Below are 18,886 nucleotides of genomic sequence, written 5' to 3'. Positions count from 1 at the left end.
AAAGCCTTTTAGAGACATCAACTAGTCACAGGAAGGCCCCTTTTCTCCTGAAGCATCCTTGGATGCCTGAAGAGGTAAGTGCTCCTTCCCACCCCGAGGCCTAGCCAAATGCAGGACAAGAAGAGAACAACCAGCCTGTTGGCCACTCTCTGAAGCATCCATCACTGCATAGTAACTTCCTTTATGTAAAGTATGAATTGGTGTTCATAGAAAGATCCCATTTATTGCATATCTTGCCAGAGGCTTCTATCCTGAGAATGTATGAAAGCTGGAATTCGAAATGCCGTTATTGCACATGCACAAAAAACCTCTGAGCTTTTTAAACTATTCATTTCTTCTGAAGGATGAGACGGATGCCCAATTGAAGCATGAAATTTTGACCCAGGGGCCCATTTCAAAATGAAGTAGACCCTTCACGTCCATATTCATATCTCTTTTATCCCATTGAATAGGAAAAATGGTTATATTTGGTTCTGGAGTCACTAATAATGGGCTGTTTTAATTTTGGAGGAAAGTCCGGTCATTTGAATGGGGGAGATAATGAGGACAGAGTATTTTATTGACAAATGTTTGAGTGGACAGTTAGGTTTCACTGATGATTTAGTCCAGTTGTTAAAATGACTGAATACACCAGCACCAAATCTATTATTTTGTCACATAATGCAGGAACTCTCACACTCCCCCCTAGTGAAAGGCACCCTGCCTCCCATGGAGGCCTGGGCGTTGGGAGAACATGCAAAATGAAATTAAGAGGCAGTTGTCCAGCTGCCTAAGCCGTTACTGTTTAACACATGAACTTCCACGGAGGCTGCCCAGTAGAAACTCCCGTGGATCTCTTCAAAATCACTGGAACCTGTGTCCTCCCTGGGCCAGTGGTCCTCAAACTCCAGTATGATCAGCATTTCCTGGAGGGCTTATTAAAACACAGACTTCTGCCCCCTTCCTGGTTCAGTAAGTCTGCTTCAGGTTCTGAGAATTTGCATTTCTAAGGAATTCCCAGGTGACACAGATGCTGCTGGTCCGGAGACCACGCGGTAAGAAACGCCAGCATCTCGGAGAGGAGGGCCCTGCACTGGATGATGGAAATATCACAGGTGATTCTAATGAACAGTCAGGGGCAAGAACCGCTGGGAGCTCCTCTCCCCGCTAATAGGAAGTGAAGTGTACTGTTGTCATTTCCAACTTCCTCTTGTTTACTTTTAGGTAGAGATGCTAATGGGGTCCCAAAAGACCACAGGGAAGAGAAAAACATGGAGATGCCAAAGATTGGCCTAATCACGAGCTAGATAACCAACCCATCCTGGTAATTAAAGATAAGTGCTCTCTGCATTGCCTTCTGCAGCCATGTGCTTATTTTGGAATAAGCCAGTGTTTTCCTAACGTTACCCCTACAGAATGAACATTTGGGCAGGTTGCTGATGGACTTGGTTTAACCCAAGTTGCTTCTCAAACTTGGTGGCACATTGAAATCACAGGGGAAAATCATAAAACACCGATGCCTGAGGCCGTTCTCAGGGTGTGGGGTGGTGGCTGAGCATTAGGATTTTTGAAATCCCCCGGGTAGTCCTAATATGCAGGAAATTTTGGGACCCACTGTAAACAGTGATTCTGGACAAAAACAGGATGGTTTGCTTGTGTCGCCAGTAACCTTTGGGATGGTTCCAGCAGGGACTCACTTCTGAAACAGTTGCCGCTAGCCGGAGGTACTGCAGAGGAAATGTGGCAGCGCTTTCCTCGCCGTTGCCCTCGCAGGCGGGATGCAAGGGACAAGGAGGGCTTGTGAGTCAGTGCTCTCAGGCGTTGGGCCGGATTTCAGAGGCCCTGTCCAAGTCTGACGGTGGGCAGGTATATCCCTGCCACAAAGGAAAAACAGGTGACCGGTAGCTCTCGGCTTGGATTCCTCTCAGGAAAAGGGGACGATCCCTTGTGGTCCTTTGTCCAGAGGTCAAAACCAGTTCTTCCAAAGTACAGATATCAGAAAGAATCACAGCGTTCACACAATTTCTCTTTTTCCCTTCTTCCCTCCCACTTTTATCTTTTTTGTCCTTAAACTTGGAAGGCTAGTGGAAAGTGATGCTCTGAGGTTCATGACGCAGAGCGACCATGCCAGGCTTTTCAGGGGGGATTATGCAGTGGAAGGTAGGAACCGGGTTTCTGCTTTCAGGGAGCACCCAGTTAGCTGGAGGGATAAGATCTGAATGTGTCAAGTGTCGAGGATGTCGGGACAAGAGCAAGTGCCAGGTGAAGTGTGGCAATTCGGTGGGGAGCCGACAGGAACCGCGGCCCTGTGGGGGCTCAGGCGGCGCTGAGGGCATCGTGGGCTGGGGGGAGGCAGCAGCCCTGCAACTGGGCCGCGGAAGCGGAGTGTCAAGGAGGGCCTTCCGGGGGGTCACTTGGAGCACAGGTGTGGCGATGGGCTGCCCATGGGGGCTCTGGGCCAGCAGAGACCTGAGCTGGGCGTGGCCACTAGTCCATGTCGGAGAACAGGGGGACAAAGAGGTGGAGCTTGGGTATTTTGTGGGGCCTTGAACATCAGAGGAGGAGTAGGGACTAAGGCTGTGACCTGAAAAGGGATGGAGCCACCTCAGCTTCCTTCTTGGCCAACCCTACTTTCCAGGAGCCTCTGGACGTTTCCATCTTTTCCTCTGGGCGATCTCTAGATTTTTCTAATGATGAAAACAGCATCATTGATTATTAGATTAAAATCTGAATTCTAACCACTGAACAACCCGAGATTTATTTCTCCCCGCTTGTTAGTAGTTGGCAGCGGCCCTAGAGCCACCAAGGGGCTTGGTAAGGGAGGCTCGGGGGCTGCTGTGGACGAGCACCCCAGCTTTCCGTGAGGTGCTTGGCCTCTTGTTTGTTCTGTGACTCGTCCAGCTGCGTTTTCATTATCACACGATGTGAAAATAACTGATTGAAAGCGAAAAACCCCTTTCGTGCCAGTATTTAGTCTTTTCTCTGTGGAATAAGCCCACATTCCAAACTGCTTGGGGATCATCTGGATTTCGAGGATGTTTGAAAACCAAGCTCCGCCACACCGACGTGCCACGGCGCCTGCTGTACGATGTGCCGGGGCCAGCTGGCCTGCAGGGTCTCAGGCGTGTGGCCGGGCCTCGGGCGGCAGGCGAGCGGCCAGCAGGCCTTGTCCCGAGTCCTTGGGGCCAGGGCGGCACCGGCCACCGGCGACTCGGGCTCCTGGACTGACTTTGGAAATGTGCGCTACGTGGGTATTTTCCTGTCACACTGCCCCGGCCTCTGAGCTTAGGGATCCCCGCCAGCAGGCTCCTCACCGCCCCACCTGGCCACCCTTCATTGCCCCCCCTGGCCGCCCCCCCTGCTGCCCCCCTGGCCGCCTCTCCTTGCCCCACGTGGCCGCCCCTCACTGCCCCACCTGGCCGCCCCTTGCTACCCCACCTGGCCGCCCCTTGCTACCCCACCTGGCCGCCCTTCATTGCCCCACCTGGCCGCCCCTCACTGCCCCACCTGGCTGCCCCTCATCATCCAACCTGGCCGCCCCTCACTGCCCCACCTGGCCGCCCCTTGCTACCCCACCTGGCCGCCCCTTGCTACCCCACCTGGCCGCCCTTCATTGCCCCACCTGGCCGCCCCTCACTGCCCCACCTGGCTGCCCCTCATCATCCAACCTGGCCGCCCCTCGCTGCCCCACCTGGCCGCCCCTCGCTGCCCCACCTGGCCAGCTGCTGCTTAGCCTCTGGTTTCTGAGCACGCCCCGTGCAGCCGCCGGAGTCGGAGGGATCTTGAAATCCTATCATCCGAGGGGCCAGTTTAAGGACTGATGAAAGAAAACTCGGGGTTAACCGCACGCCCTCAGAGCCCAGGTTTAGCCTGCGTGCAGGCCTAGCAGTGCCTCGGGACAGGGGCTGGCTCGGTGTTTATTAGGAGTCTGTGGAATTAAATGTCAAGTCCAAAACATCACAATTTCAAAAAGGCTCATTCCGTGGAAGATGCCTGAGCAGCCAGGGCTTTTAGGTTTCTTCTTGATCCTGAAGTGCAGATGCCTCCCTGTAAGACAAAATCTTCCCCTGAAAGTACTGCGGGGCAAAGTCCTGGGTGACCCTTTTCACATCTGTTACCCGGTTGAAGCAGGAAATATCAGTGTGGCCCCCAGCACAGTTGAAGACAAGCCCCGGGGCTATAATTCGCAGGAAAGCCTGCCTTACTGTCACGTCCCTCTCCGGCAGCCTTTCTGTTTTACTTTGCCTAAGGGCGGATTTGTTTTCTCCTTTAGGCGATGTTAGATGTTAGACTGCAGCCCTCCGTGGTGTCCACATTCTCTAAGGGTCTCTATCCTAGCTCTAAGCCCCCAGGCTTCACATCTTCTAGTTTATCTCTGAACACCTCCCCGCCCCATCTCCATCCCGGGTGGAGAACTCAGAGCCTAGCGTTGGCCCTTAGAATTTCCCTTACGTTCGGGAGAGTTCACTTGTTTATTTTATTTTGTTTTATTTTTAAGATTTTAGTTATTTATTCATGGGAGACCTGGAGAGAGAGGCAGAGACCCCGGCGGAGGGAGAGGCAGGCTCCTTGCAGGGAGCCTGAGGCGGGATTCGATCCCGGGACCCCGGGGTCACGTCCTGAGCTGGAGGCAGCCACGCACCGGCTGGGCTCCTCGGGCGCCCCAGGAGAGTTCACTCATGTGTCCACAGAAGCTATTGGCTACACGGCACCAACCCTGCTGGCCGCTGGGGGTGGCGGGCTGTGTAGGTGACCCAGCTTGTCCTATCGCTAATTGGAAGTCTTAGACCTCCTCCTTTTTAAAAAGTCAAAACCTTAAAATTGAAGGGTAACAGCCACGCCAGGAAACAGATAGATGGATCATAGCACTGAGCTCGTTGGAATTTCACGAAGTGAACCAGCGGCGTGTGCGTCCCCCGTGCTAGACGGCGGCACCTCGCCAGGCCACTAGGGCTGCAGGCGGCCTCCCGGAGGTGGCACGGTCGTGACGATCAGCACAGCCACACACCGATGAAATCGCAGGCCGTATTCCTTTTCTTCCCCACGTTTCCTATGTGAGAGTCACCCGCGTGTTCACGAGCCACGGGGCCGTCCTCCGGGATGTGCTCCACTGCGTCCACTCTCGATGGGCACTGGGGCTGCCTGCGGACTTTGGGTGCGGTGAGCGTTCTTGTGCACGTGTTTTGGTACGTGTGTGTGTGCATTTCTGCTAAGTGCAGCCCCATGGGGTTGCCGGGCATGTGGCACGTGTGCTTTGGCCTTCCCGGTGACAGCCTAGCAGCCTTCCAGAACGATCGTTCCACTTCTTGCCGCCCGGCAGCGCCTGGCAGTGCCCGTTGCTGTGCAGCCTCCGGGCGCTCCGCGTTGGCAGAAGCGGGAGGACCTGCAAGGTGATGGGCTGAGCTTCGTAAGCAGCGGCCTGCGAGTGGGTGGCCGGGCCACCAGCCTGTGTCCCCACGCCGCCCCTCTCCCCTGCGGGCTCGGGTCCCTGCTAGTGCCCCTCGGCGCCCCAGGGAGTGGCAAAGGCCCTGCCCAGCTTCCCGCCCCAGCAGGGCCTCCCCGGCAGCAGGTGCCCCGAGGGGAGCTCGGGGAGACATGTTGGGCCGCGCTTCGCATCCCCTCTGCCCCGGGGGCCCGCCTATGCTTCCACGAGGATTTCTGTTGTTTCAGTTTGATCTGGCTATTTTAATTTTATTCTGTTGTTTCTTGGTAAGAAGGCAGGAGCTAGTTCATTTCAGCTGGCATTGAAATTCCCAGATTGCTTCTCCAATCAGAATCGGTCAGTGATTTTTTAACCCAAGTTTCATCAGCCTAGACAAGGTGGGTGTTCTTTGGACACCTGAAATCTTCCAGCCAGCTCCAATCCACGGTGTTTTCGCCCGAGTATTTTCCATGAACACAATTGCCTCGGATAGGAAGCATCCCCTTGATGCTTTTGTCTTCTTGCTTTTATTTGAACCACGGTTCACGGTGAGGTCCCGTTTATCCTCGCCACTTTCACCTGTCTTCCCAACCGCCTTCGTGGCCTTTGCCTGGTAATAAGCACATAGCTTTCTGAATGTCAGGGATTTGCTTTAAAAGAGGGTTTCCTTAACTTCCTGTCGCCTGTCCTTAGGAAGTATGGATGATTTATCTTTTCTTTTTTAAGACAAGACAAAAATAAAACCAAGAAAGTACCTGTTTGGCAGTTTCTTCAAGAGGCGCTGGCTATAGGGTAAAGGAAGACAGTTATGACTCAATCAGGTTGATGAGTATTCATTTATTTTTAATTTCTGCCTTTAATTTTTTTACTTGGAGAATTTTTTACTTGGGGCAAGAAAAGAAAAGAGTCTCTTTCAGGGGTCTGTGGAGAGTAACTGATAGGATCAGGAAAGCCAAGAGATTAATCAGACGCCTAGATCCTGGAGACCATGTGACAAGTCCTAATTGGGGTACACTCCACGTAATTGACCTTATCTACAACTCAGTTTGTAATTCGTTCCCTTCATAAATTTTCCTTTAACTTGGACTCTTTTTTCTTTCATTTTTCATTTTACTGAACTTATAATTGAGATGTAACATACGCAGAATAGTGAACAGCACGATGAATTTTCACAAATTGAACATACTGGGGCAGTCCGGGTGGCTTAGCGGTTTAGCGCCGCCTTTAGCCCAGGGCCTGATCCTAGAGACCCAGGATCGAGTCCCCCATTGGGCTCCTCACATGGAGCCTGCTTCTCCCTCTGCCTGTGTCTCTGTCTCTCTCTCTCTCTCTGTGTGTCTCTCATGAATAAATAAATAAAAATTAAAAAAAAAAACCCACTAGCAAAGCTTAAAAAAATGAGCCATGGAAGCAGTACCCTGATTAAGAAATTGATTATTTTTGTCAGCCCAGAGGCTTCTTACATGACTGTTTTTGGTTACTATCTCTACCAACAAGGATCTGTCATAGGCTCAGTTGTGTCCCCCCTGAAATTCCCATGTGAAGTCCTAACCCCCAGTACTTCTGAATGTGATTGGGGAAATCTAACAAAACATTTATAAGATTTTTATGCTAAAACTATAAGTGCTAATAAAAGAATTCAGAAAAAGTTTATTTTTTTTTCAGAAAAAGTTTAGAGACCGTGTTCATGAATTGAAAACTCAATATAGTAAAGATGTCAATTCTCCTCAAATTTATATGTAGCTTTTACACAATTCCCATCAAAATTCTAGCAGAATTATTTGTAGTTATACAAATAGTAGTTTTTATATATTAGTATGTAGTTAAAATTATTATACAATTAATATGGGAAGGTAAGAAACTAGAATTGTTGAAACAGTTTGGGAAAAGGAATAAAGTGGGAGGAACCAATCTACCCCTTTCAATATTTCTCCAATGGTTACAGTTATCAAGACTGTGGTATTGTCAGAGGAATAGAAGCATAATCAGTGGAACGTAATAGAGATCTCAGAAAGAGACTCTCAAAAATATGTCCAACTTATTTTTGACAAGGTCACAAAATCTGATTCACTAGAGAAAAGAGCCTTTTCAACAAATGTGTTAGAACATTTGGACATCCATGGGCAAGAAAATGAACCTCAACCTAAGCATTACACTCTTTATAAAAGTTAACTCAAAATTAGTCATAGACTTAAATGACAAGTATAAAACTGCATGACATTTAGGAAAAAAACGCAGGAGAAAAATCTTTGAAATCTATAGGTATGGAGAGTTCTTAGACTTGATATAAAAAGCATGATCTGTAAAAGGAAGAATGGGTAAATCAGACTTTATCAAAGTTTAAAAATCTTTGTTCTACATAAGACCCTAGAAAGAGGACGAAAAGACAAACAACAAACTGACACAAAATATTTGCTAATCAAATATCTGACAAAGGACTAATATCTAAAATATTTAAAGAATTCTCAAAACACAGTAGTAAAAAATGAAACAATTAAGAAAATGACAAAAAAAAAGTGAACAGATATTTCACCAAGGAAGATAAATAGATGGCAAATAAGCACATAGTCACCATCATTGGCAATTAGGAAAATGCAAATTAAAAACATGAGGTATCACAGTATATCTACCAGAATGGCTAAAAAACAAAAATAATACTATCAAATGACAGTTAGATTTTGGAGAAAATAGATTATGTATATATTGCTGGGGGAGTATAAAATGGTACAGCTACTCTTGAAAACAGTATTAACAGTTCCATAAACAGCTAAACAGACATCCACCATATAACCTAGTAATTCCACTTCTGAGCATTTATCCCAGAGAAATGAAAACCAGTGTCCACACAAAAGCCTTTACACAAGTGTTGATTGCAGCTTTATTCATAATATCCCTAAACCTAGATGCCCTTTCAGTCGGTGGATGGCTAAACCAGTCTTTGTGCATCCATAGCATGGAATACTACTCAGGATTAAAAATTAACAAACTGTTGATATGACAATCTGGATGGCTTTCAAGTGATTAAGGCTGAGTGAAAATGCCTAACCCCCAGAGTTCACATACTATATAAATCCATTTATGTAACATCCTTAAAGTGATAAAATTATGGAAATGGAGCACAGATTAGTAGTTGCCAAGGATTAAGGAGGGGGTAGGGAAAGGAAGGATGAAGATGTGAAATAGAATGTTGACACAAGTGATCCTTGTGGAGATAGAAATGTTCTCTATCTTGACTGCATCAACGACCATATCCTGATTGTGATACTATACCGTCCTTTTGCAGTATGTTGCCATTTGGGGAAAAGTGGGTGAAGGATATGTGAGATCCCTCTGTATTATTTCTTACAAATCATGGGAATCTGTAATTATCTCAAAATAATAAAAACTTTAATTAAAAAACATCAGAAAAAAAACATCGATTGTGCTAATGTTGAGAAACTGTGATAAAAAAAACATCAATTGTGCTAATGCTGAGAAACTGTGATTTAGAATGAAAGCCAGACATACCAAATGAGGAAACTAGGAAGGTTATGAATCTGGTAGGAGGAAAATCAAGGAAGGTTTCACAGAATTCATCACATTTAGATTGAACTTTAAAGTACAGGTTTCCAGGAGAAGCTAGGGGGAAACATTTTGGTTGTGAAGGGTGGGCAAAAGATGTAATGTGGTGTCTCAAGGTATCCAGTAAGCAATGATGAGATAGTTTCAGACCTAGATCAAGGGCAACATTGAATAATAATAAATGCTGAGTTTCAAGATGTGAGTTATAAACGTAATCGATGCTTGTAGCAGGGAAGCAAAGCTCCTCTTATCCCCTTGACACACAGCTTTAGAAGCAGGGAGAAAGCAGTGGACCACCCGTGGCCACTCCAGTAAGCTAACTAAACCTAGCGGTACGCAGCCAGGGCTCCGTAACAGGCAGGTGCACTTGGGCCCTCACAGACCGGGGGGGGGGGGGGGGGCATGATCTGACCTTGGTTTCACTAACATTTCTGGTGGTTGTCTGGCATCTGCATTAGAAAGTAGAGAAGTCAGAGATGAGACAAGAAATGATGCAAAGGGAAAATGGAAAATGAAACAGAGGAATTAGGTGGATAATGGAGACATTTCAGGGACTTGTAGATGCCTGAGCTGAAGAGAAGAGAAATCTGAGCTGCTTCTGAATTTCATAGTCCAAGATGGTGGTGTCACCTCTGAGGATAGACGCACAGGAAGATAAACAGATGGGGGTGGGAGTGGGGATTTGATTTGTTTAAGATACATGAGATTTGAGATACTGCTGACTGTCCAGGAGAGAGCTGGAGATTTGGTTCTGTGGTTTGGGAGAGTGTCAGAATGAAGATAACATCATCAGAGGTTGGATGAGGTCCCTTGAGTGAGAAGTGAGAAGAGGTTCAAGGACAGAACATGGGGGCAGTCCCCAGTGGCTCAGTGGTTTAGCGCCGCCTTCAGCCCAGGGTGGGATCCTGGAGACCCGGGATCGAGTCCCATGTCGGGCTCCCTGCAGGGAGCCTGCTTCTCCCTCTGCCTGTGTCTCTCTCTGTGTATCTCACATGAATAAATAAATAAAATCTTTAAAGAAAAAAAAAAGAACAGAACATGGGAGGATATTAAGGAAAGTGTAGCAAGAAAAGAGACCAGAGATGGAGGAGAAACTCTAGAAGGCAAAACTCTGAAGTGCAGGGGAATCACACAGAGGACATGATAAATAAGAGATCCCAGAGCTGTAAAGAAATCCTTTGGGGTCAGACATGGGAAAAGGACATCCAAGGGCACACTTAGGCAAACAGTCATTGCAGAGGAGAACCTGGGAGGAGCACAGCCTGATGTGAAGGTCTGAGGACACAGGAAGGTTTCAGGCTGGGCGTGTGTCGGCAGATGTCACTAGACTTTTTTTTTTTTCCAATATAGTTTGTAAAACTATGATTAAAGCTGTACTCCTCCCATTAATTTTCTTGCACATGGAGACTTGTTCTCTAGCCTCACTTTAATCATTAGATATGTTTGTTAAAACACATACACACACACACACACACATATACACACCAAACTAGTGGGCCCGCAAGGAATAACTGAGTGGCGAGGAAGCCCTTTTACTGGCGGGTTGGTCATATTTAATTCAAATCATTTAACGTATATTTTGTTTAAATATTGCTTCCGTTATTGGAAAATGAATATTGGTGGGTAAATGGAAATTTAAATTTTAGCTTTGAAACTTTTTTTGATTTTTTTTTTAAATTTTAAAACTAGTTCATGGAATTTCTGTGTGTGTGTGTGTATTTCATGAAAATTATATATTTTATGTTTTTCAGGAGTTTATTAAGCTCTCTTATACCCAGTTCTGCTTTCAGTTGCATGCCTGTGAGTCTTAGAGTAAAAGACTTGTGTTTCACAACCTCTGGGAATACCAGGCAGTTGCAGAATATGAGATTTTAGAGGCTAAAACTAACCTGGTAGAAATTCAAATCCATCTTTTATCTTTTAGATAAAAGCCTTTGAAATCCTTTTAGTGTGAAGTTATCAGCAGGCTTGATTCTCATATAACCTCATTACTAACCCAAGGATTATTCAGAATGCATGGAGAGCAATGCTTTGTGGCTGAAACTCTTTTTTTTTTTTTTTTTATCAATTCTACAGCCCAGTGATAAGCCACATGTGGTCCACCTAGTTCTGCTTGGGAAATGCTGCCTGCTTGCCCCCCGCCTACCTTGGAGATCACAATACACACTCAAGGCTCTCCTAAGTTGTGTTCTAAAGAAACCTGTTCAACTTTATTTGAATATTTCCAAAACTTATTTAACTGTAGAGCTTTTTTTTGTATTAACATTTCATAACTCACCTAGGGGTTTTGTAAGATAAGTGGAATGGATTAACAATTCAGATCTAAGATAGCTGCTGCTGGAAGTAATGGGGTGTTCTCGAAATATCTTTGTTTCCTGAGTTATATTTTATGAGTGTAAGAAAATTTTTTATCTAGACTCATCACTGGTCATTTTTCTCTCCCCAGGATAGCAAGAATTAACTTATTAGGTACTGGACTTTTGCATATTTTCCTGGGGGAAAAAAACTCATTGGTTATTATCTTTGCAGTGGAATAAATTTCCAATTAATAAATTAAAAGAGGGTTTATTATGGATACAAAAGTAAGAACAAAAAGTAGTTTTGTCAAGTTCACTAATTGTTCAAGGCTTACTTAAGATCAGAGCATTTAATACTTGGGGGACAAACCCAGTTTCCAAAACCGAAACCATGTAATGGTTTACTTATTCTATAAACGTATGATCTTATCTGCTCAGATTTACCTTCGGAGCAATAAAACCTCTGGCAGCTACTTCTGGTTGTCTGCGTGAAGGGGAGACAGGAGATAAGAGCATTCCTGTCTTTATTGCTCTCTTGAACATCCGAAGGTGGGATGGGGTGGGAAAGGTGTTCCTATGATGACCATAAATGCCCAAGTCTGGCACCAGCGAGGTAAACCAGTCCTCTTTGGGAAATATGGTAAATCTCTCAGGCTACTGGTCTTCATTTATTAAAACCTGTCACTGCCTTAAAAAATTAAAAAAAAAGATAAAAAAAAAAAGAATCAGAAGAGACCCGCCACCTCCTCCGCATCAGAAAATTAATCACTCCAGTTTTAAAATATTTTAGCACTTTGGGAGAATTCATTGCCAGGTGCAAAACTTTCAACTTTCCTGTGGGCTCATAGGGCAGCCTTACTTATTCCACTCCCAAAGAGCGCTCCAGAGCCCTGACGAGCTAGGGCTGCCTTGACCTGATTCCCACTGACAAATTCTAGTCAGGGTGCGCTGCGGGGACAGCGCTTGGGGGACGGTATCGACCAGACTCTGCCCAGGGACACCCCGCTTTCATGTAACCGTTAGGAAAATCTGTCCTTAGCACAACTCAGTCAGAGGTCATGCAGGTTCCTGGCAGGTGGGGGTGTTTTGGGTGATTGTTAAAACCCCTGAATTTTCATGACTCCCAGGCTCTGTCTGTATGAGCTCATCCTCAGGGCCTAGAACCTTTAAGCTTTCTTCTTTGGACTTTCATACTTTGGTTAAAATCTGCCAAAACTGTGACAGAGTCTGGTGGGGGGGATTTTTATTGCCTGATAAATAATGTTCTAGAAGGTCATAATTCCATATTAGCCACTAAATATCCAGAATGTATAAAGCATGCAAAGTTGAATCCAAGATATGGATGAAAAACAGCTCGGTGACATTTCTTAAGAATTATTCATTTTCTTTTTCAATCTGAAAATGGAGCAGGAACATTCTCCTAAATCCTGGGCTTAGAAAGCTGAACACCGCCTTGAGGCCTTAAAGAATTACTTTGACAGAGCCATTTCTCTTTAGTCTTTAAATTAGAAATAGAGAAATTTTCCATGGTAGTTTGGAAGAAATCTTAAGTTTTTGGATTCCTAAGATTTTGAGGGACGTCTAGAAACTTGCATCATGGTCCGTCTACATGTGCCATCCTAGAAGACGCTGAAATTGTACTTGGGAGAAGTGATGCCCCTCAGATTTGCAGCACCTTCATTGTTGGGTTAAATTCTAGGATCCGGTTATGCTCGTTGTCCAGAAGGTCTTCTGGGTAAAGTCATTTTCTCAAGATAAAATGAATCTGTTTTTAATTGTTCGGCCCTTACATGGGAATAGCTGTTTCCAAATAGACACACACACACACACACACACATACTTACACACACACATACACACACATATTTACACACACATACACACACCAGCCTCTGCTATAGTCTTTTAACTCCTTGAAGACCATTATTACGTGCAAAACTTCTTTTAACCTGCATTCTTTGAACTTTTTCATCCCTTTATCTTCCTGAAATTGCTGACTCTCACATCCTAATCGTCCCTCCAGACCTCCCCTCCCCTAAAAATAAAAACCAGTACAGTGGCACAACTTGTTGAAAGGCAAAGAGTGATACCATTATATCTTGGTTTATGGGGATACGACAGGCAGAAGGCCCAGTGTTCTTCACAAGGCTCTCCTCCTCCTCCCGTGGTGAAGTGCATCTCGCCAAGGACGTCTTTGGGATTGGACATAAACCCAACACGGTGTACAGTTCACGTGCTGTTAAATCTCTTCAGGACTTGTAGTGTTGACACTCCTGTTGTTTCCCTTCCAGGCAGGCTGGGCTAACATTTCCCATCTCAATTGAAACATATATTCTCTGTTGACAGAGACCAGATACTGCTACACTCAGCACACGATGGAAGTCACAGGAAACAGCATCTCTGTTACCAAACGCTGCGTTCCACTGGAAGAGTGCTTGTCCACTGGCTGCAGAGATTCTGAACATGAAGGCCACAAGGTCTGGGCAACAAAGCAAGTGACCGGGACAGCCCAGTCAGCGTCCCCCGCTGCAGACGCGTGTGCCGGTGCTCATGAGCAGATGCCCCCTCCTCCATATAGCCTGGCTTTTGACTGTCTTTGTACCATTACGAGAAGATTCTCTTTTCCCGTTTGCTTTAAAAGAATAAATTTATACCAGAGCATAGGAAAACCAGTATAGATTATGTAAGCACAACACCAGGGGGTACGGAAAGTTATCATAAGCCCTTTCTTTACTCAGAGGAAAGTAACAAAACCACCAGAAGGAGGAGGAATGAGGGATCAGTTAGGGCCTCATGCTGAAGCGCTGCAGATGTAGCAGCAGTTCATTCAGCTGAGGATGGCCGTGGCAACTGGGCTCTGACCACTGTCCGTAAAGGGAGGTTCCTGTCCTGATTGGAATGCTGATTTGGGGAAGGTGCCCATTGGCTCCTGAATCATTTGAGTTGGTGGTCAGAGAACCATCTCCTGGTGGGTTTGCTCCCCTTAAACTCCGTGTGGTAAAGTGAACTTCAGATGGAGCCTTCAAGGAGAATATAAAGAACCGGAGGAAGGCGTCGGAGTAGGGAATGCCCCTGGCTCTCCTGCTGGCTGCTCCGAGCTAGCTCCATGTGTGCTCTTGTACGTCTTGTACATCAGGTCTTGGCCTTTATTTGAGGTTGGCCCACTTCTCCCCAGCAGGCTGCCTTCCTGGTGGTTGGAAGCAACTTCTGCTCTCAAAACCCTGGAACAGCACATTTACTAGGGCCTTCCAGAAGATACCCAGGTTTTAAGCCACTTGTGCAATACACTAAGAATTCCATTTCAAAATATAATCTGCCAACTTGATGCTGGTCTGAATATAGAAGGTAAACTCAAGGGTTTTACCTCCCCACCTGGTCCGCTCCCAGCAAACTAGGAGCTCAGGCATTATTGCGGCTCTTTTACCGTGGATAAAGGTAAAGATCAGGGAAGTGACATCATGTGCTCAGTTCTGTCCACAGAGAGAACTCAGACTCACTTCTGACCTTCAGTTTCTCTCCTCAACATCGTGATGTCTTACTAGCCCATGTCAAGTGTGACCAGACTCAAATCCTTGCAGGATAATGACTAAATAGGATATCAACCATCAGACAGTTTTTCAAATATTACTGTGCACATGGATCAGTTGGGAATCTTATTAAAATGAAGATTCTGAGTTGCTAAATTGGGGGTGAGGTTTGAGATTCTTCATTTCTAATAGACTCCCAGGGGATGCTGAATCTACTGATTTATAGTCTGTGTAGCCATGGCCCCAAATAATTTTAGCCAATAACCCTTTAGGTTTATTTCTTTCTTATGGTCCGTGAATAGCGTAGTATAAGGCAGGAACAACTGCATTAATGAAAACCCTCCAGACTTTGACCTCATCTGCAAGGATGGTGGTAGTTACGTAGACTGTTCCAGTGAAAGTAATAGTTAAGTGTAAGTTGGGTTGTTTCCACTTCACTTACACTGTGGAACTTTGGCAAGTGAAAGTTACCCTCAAGTACTCAGAAGGGATTTCTTTGAGACCATAAGTAGGGTATTATAGGGTACCCTATAGGGTATAGGGTACCCCGTAGGGTATTATAATCCCCATTTCGCAGATGGAAAAGCTGAGACCTAAGAAGGTCGTAGAACCATGTAATAACCACCCGGTCGGATGTCAAAAGTGGAGCTCACGTTCCTTGAACCTTAGTCCAGGGGATTTTCCTTTTGATCACATTGGCTCCAGATGAAATTTCATCCCACTTCCTTAAGTGCAGGGTTGTGCCTCTCTTGTGGAACAGGTAGTTTTCATTTCAGTCTTACTGTGAGGGAGACAGCTCCCTCCAGAGTCCTTGCGTCCTTCCACGGTCTGCCAGCTTCTCATCAGCCTTCTGTTTCTCTTCCTTTCTTTCAGGTCTGCACTTCCTGTTGTGAAGGAAATATCTGTAACTTGCCACTCCCCCGAAATGAAACCGATGCCACATTTGCCACAACGTCACCCATAAATCAGACAAATGGGCACCCACACTGCGTGTCAGTGATAGTGTCCTGCTTGTGGGTGTGGTTGGGACTCACACTATAGCAGCTCAAAGGCACCGTGTATAGTAGCAATCCCTGGGGATCTCCATGGTCCATGGTCATGCATGAGTCATGGGCTTGACAATAGTTACATGTGTGAAACCATGACACTCAACAGATGTTGCACAGCCAAGCATTTCCACTTACCATGAGGAACAAGCATTGCTTCCGTGTAGTCATTTCGAGTCCGAGACCTTATTAAAGCCAGCCTGCCCGCACAACAGACCCTGAGTTGTATACCACAAACGTTTCTTTTTACCCCAGGAAAATGGTTGCATTTATTGAGATCTGAGGCTCTTAGTTTGGAGGACATGCATGAGCCATGGGAGGTCCTGGGACCCTCTGAGTGTTAGACAACGTGTTATATGGACATGCACAGATGTGTGTTCTTCAGGAGAAAGGCGAGGGACCACTGGTTTAAATATAATCATGAATTTATTTATAGTTTTAGAATTTTACAACTTTGATTCCAAAATGAACAGACTGTTTCCTTGGAGATTCTGACTGGGTCCCTGGAAAAGTAGTAAGTAGTTGTCCAATTTAATTTTCCCAACATTCTTCTCCCAGTGGTTGGAATCCTATTCCCTCTGCACTGTGCAGGAAATAAGAGGCAATCATAAGTTTGTTGTATAGGGGGAGGGGTAGCAGGAGAAGGATTTTTTCCCAACTTAATGGAACTAGCATCCATAAAGTAGCTGCATATCCTTTCATCATAATTGGTGAGATTGGCCATGATTTGGCACCTCGTTGTGCTCCGTGAGATCCTGAATTCTCCTTGGGCCAAGGGTATCCAAGGAATCTCAAAGTAAGTTAGAGTTTTCTCCACTCATGGAGTTCTATTCAGGCATAGCTTAGCTAGACAGAGAATTTCAGAATAAGAGGAAGATGTGTGGAGATTGACCTATGTTCACAGAGGGCCCTTCCATCGTACATCATACTGCCAGGGAGCCCTCCTGGGTTCTTCCTCTTTCAATTCTCTAGTGACTTTAGGGAGAAGGTTCTGCATCACATTATCTCAAAACTTATAGGGAAAGGAGACATAATATCCTAGGATGAGAAGTAGGTGGGCCACTTGGGTGATGGTGAGACTAGTAAGGAGACCCAGTGGGAATTTTTCTTTCTTTTAGGTGATTGCTTTTGAAGTAGATGGTAACATTTTTGCCATTCTTCCTGTATTTTTGGCCTGAGTTACAACTTTTTCTTCTTCCTTGTAAATCATTTATACAATATTTATTTTTGTATGGCATAATGAGAAACTTAAATATATTGTAAGATATTCTTTATTCTGAACAAAGTGACCAAATTAGAATACTTATTTTTTCAACAGTGATAGAGCTTGTAATATATGTTCGTTGAAAGTGACCTATAATACTTGCATCAGTGTTGAAAAAAATTAACTTATGTTTGAGCAAGAGTAATGTGTTGGCCTCAAGGGCTTTTGCTCATGGTTTCCTCAGCGTTGTTGTCCCAGCAGTGTTCGGGTGGTGACCATCACTAGTATGAGTTCTCTGCAGGGTTAAGGGGCATATTTGTATGAAATTTGGTGGAGCCATTGCTGATAAAGAGGAGAGTATTGTCAGGGTCCATCTGCCTGCACAGGAAGATTTCTGAGGCTCATAAAAGGAGACCCCCCCTCAGGGATTACCAAATATGAACCGACTGACAGTGGTAGCTGTGATATGAAATAATCTAAATTGCATCAAATGGCCTTAAATGAGAGTTCGGTAGGCTTGTCAATGTGTTGCTTATAATTGGGGAAGTAGAGGGAGATAAGACATTTACTAAGCACCTCTTATGTGCAGGCACTATGCTAAGCACTTTATATACATATACATATATATATATATATATATATAAAGTCATATGAAACCTGCAAGCACCCTATAGGGAATATTACTAGGATTTTCACTTTACTGATGAAGGTACTGAGACTCTACGAAGCTCAATAACATGAAGCCTTTTCCTTCCAATTTAGGTTCTATAGGTTGAGGTGGGATTGAAGAGAGCAGAGAGGATAGAATTAGGAAAACTAGGAAAACTTCCAAACCTGACCGTGAGAATCTGTCCATCTGATCATGTGGTGTTTGACTAGTCCTGTCTCTGCAGGATGCCATTTGTATGGTGTGTTTTTTCTTAAGGGGTGGAGGCATAGCTTCCTAGTCCATTCCTCTTGCTAAAAGAGGAGACAGGTTAACTGCTATAAATGCTCTAAGTCAGTGAAAAATTGATGTTGTACATATCTCCACGTACCATTTTTGTGCATGGCCACTCCACTGATAACCGCCACGTACTGCATGCAATTTGAGTTAAGAGGCAAAGTCGAAATGTTGGTTCTTAATGAGAAGGCAACCTCTCCAAAGCCTCCCTGTCTGGTGTACGGGGAACCAGGTCCACAGTGCTGCGAACTCATCTGCCACCCCAGGGAATCACGACAAACTCTGCATGAACCTCGCGTGGCTATCAAAACGGCTGGTGTTCTGTTCTCTTGAAAGAAAGAGGTTTGCTCGCCATCCCCAGCCTCAAGGAGCCAAGGAAGGGTCACTTATGTGGAAGGGCCAGGACTGGTCATCCATCTGACTTTTCTACCACATTAAACTTCCTGTTAAATCCCACCATTGGTGACGGCTCGAAGTGCAAACAGCCATGATGTGTACATTAACCTATGTGCCATTTATTTATTTTCAGATTCCCCGTTGCATTCATGTCAAGATGGGATTAATGCCTAAATTTTGTAAATACTGTACATTTTGTAAATCAATGAATAAAGGTTTTAAGTGTATCTCACCAGGCTCCTCCCTGCAAATGTACATGTCAGTCAATGATTGAGGTATAAGGCATAGGGCTTAGGGTCACAGGGAACTTCCTTCCAAGAGCTCATTTTTCTTGTTGTACAGACAAGAAATACATGCATGAAAAGAGACAAGACCATTCACTCACGCCAAATGATTCATGTAGACAGTAAGTGCTGCAGAAAATCAAAGAGGGAGAGATTACCAGACTTTACAATCAGGTCTGCAGTTTCCCTAGAGCATTTTCTTTGTTAAAACAGGAAAAATGAAAGTG

At 45.2% G+C, this 18,886-nt stretch overlaps 1 protein-coding gene across 5 annotated transcripts in view; it reads left to right on the top strand.

Moving 5' to 3' along the window:
* The window catches only part of LOC129514597 (ly6/PLAUR domain-containing protein 6), a 121,241-nt gene extending 102,639 nt beyond the window's left edge, over positions 1–18,602 (top strand). For 4 of the 5 annotated variants that reach the window (XM_055333322.1, XM_055333323.1, XM_055333325.1 and 1 more), the window contains 2 exons: positions 13,606–13,942; positions 15,660–15,736. In XM_055333322.1, coding sequence (XP_055189297.1) covers positions 13,606–13,937 — 332 coding nt within the window. In that variant the 3' untranslated portion in view covers positions 13,938–13,942; positions 15,660–15,736. Of the gene's footprint in view, positions 1–13,605; positions 13,943–15,659 lie in introns of all 5 variants that reach the window. The other variant, XM_055333326.1, reaches the window with a different exon arrangement.
* The last annotated feature ends 284 nt before the right edge of the window (positions 18,603–18,886 follow it).

This window comes from Nyctereutes procyonoides, unplaced genomic scaffold (assembly GCF_905146905.1).
Source record: "Nyctereutes procyonoides isolate TBG_1078 unplaced genomic scaffold, NYPRO_anot_genome, whole genome shotgun sequence".
Lineage (NCBI taxonomy): Eukaryota > Metazoa > Chordata > Mammalia > Carnivora > Canidae > Nyctereutes > Nyctereutes procyonoides.
The sequence above is the reverse complement of the archived record's forward strand: the minus strand, read 5'-3'. Positions and strand labels throughout refer to the sequence as shown.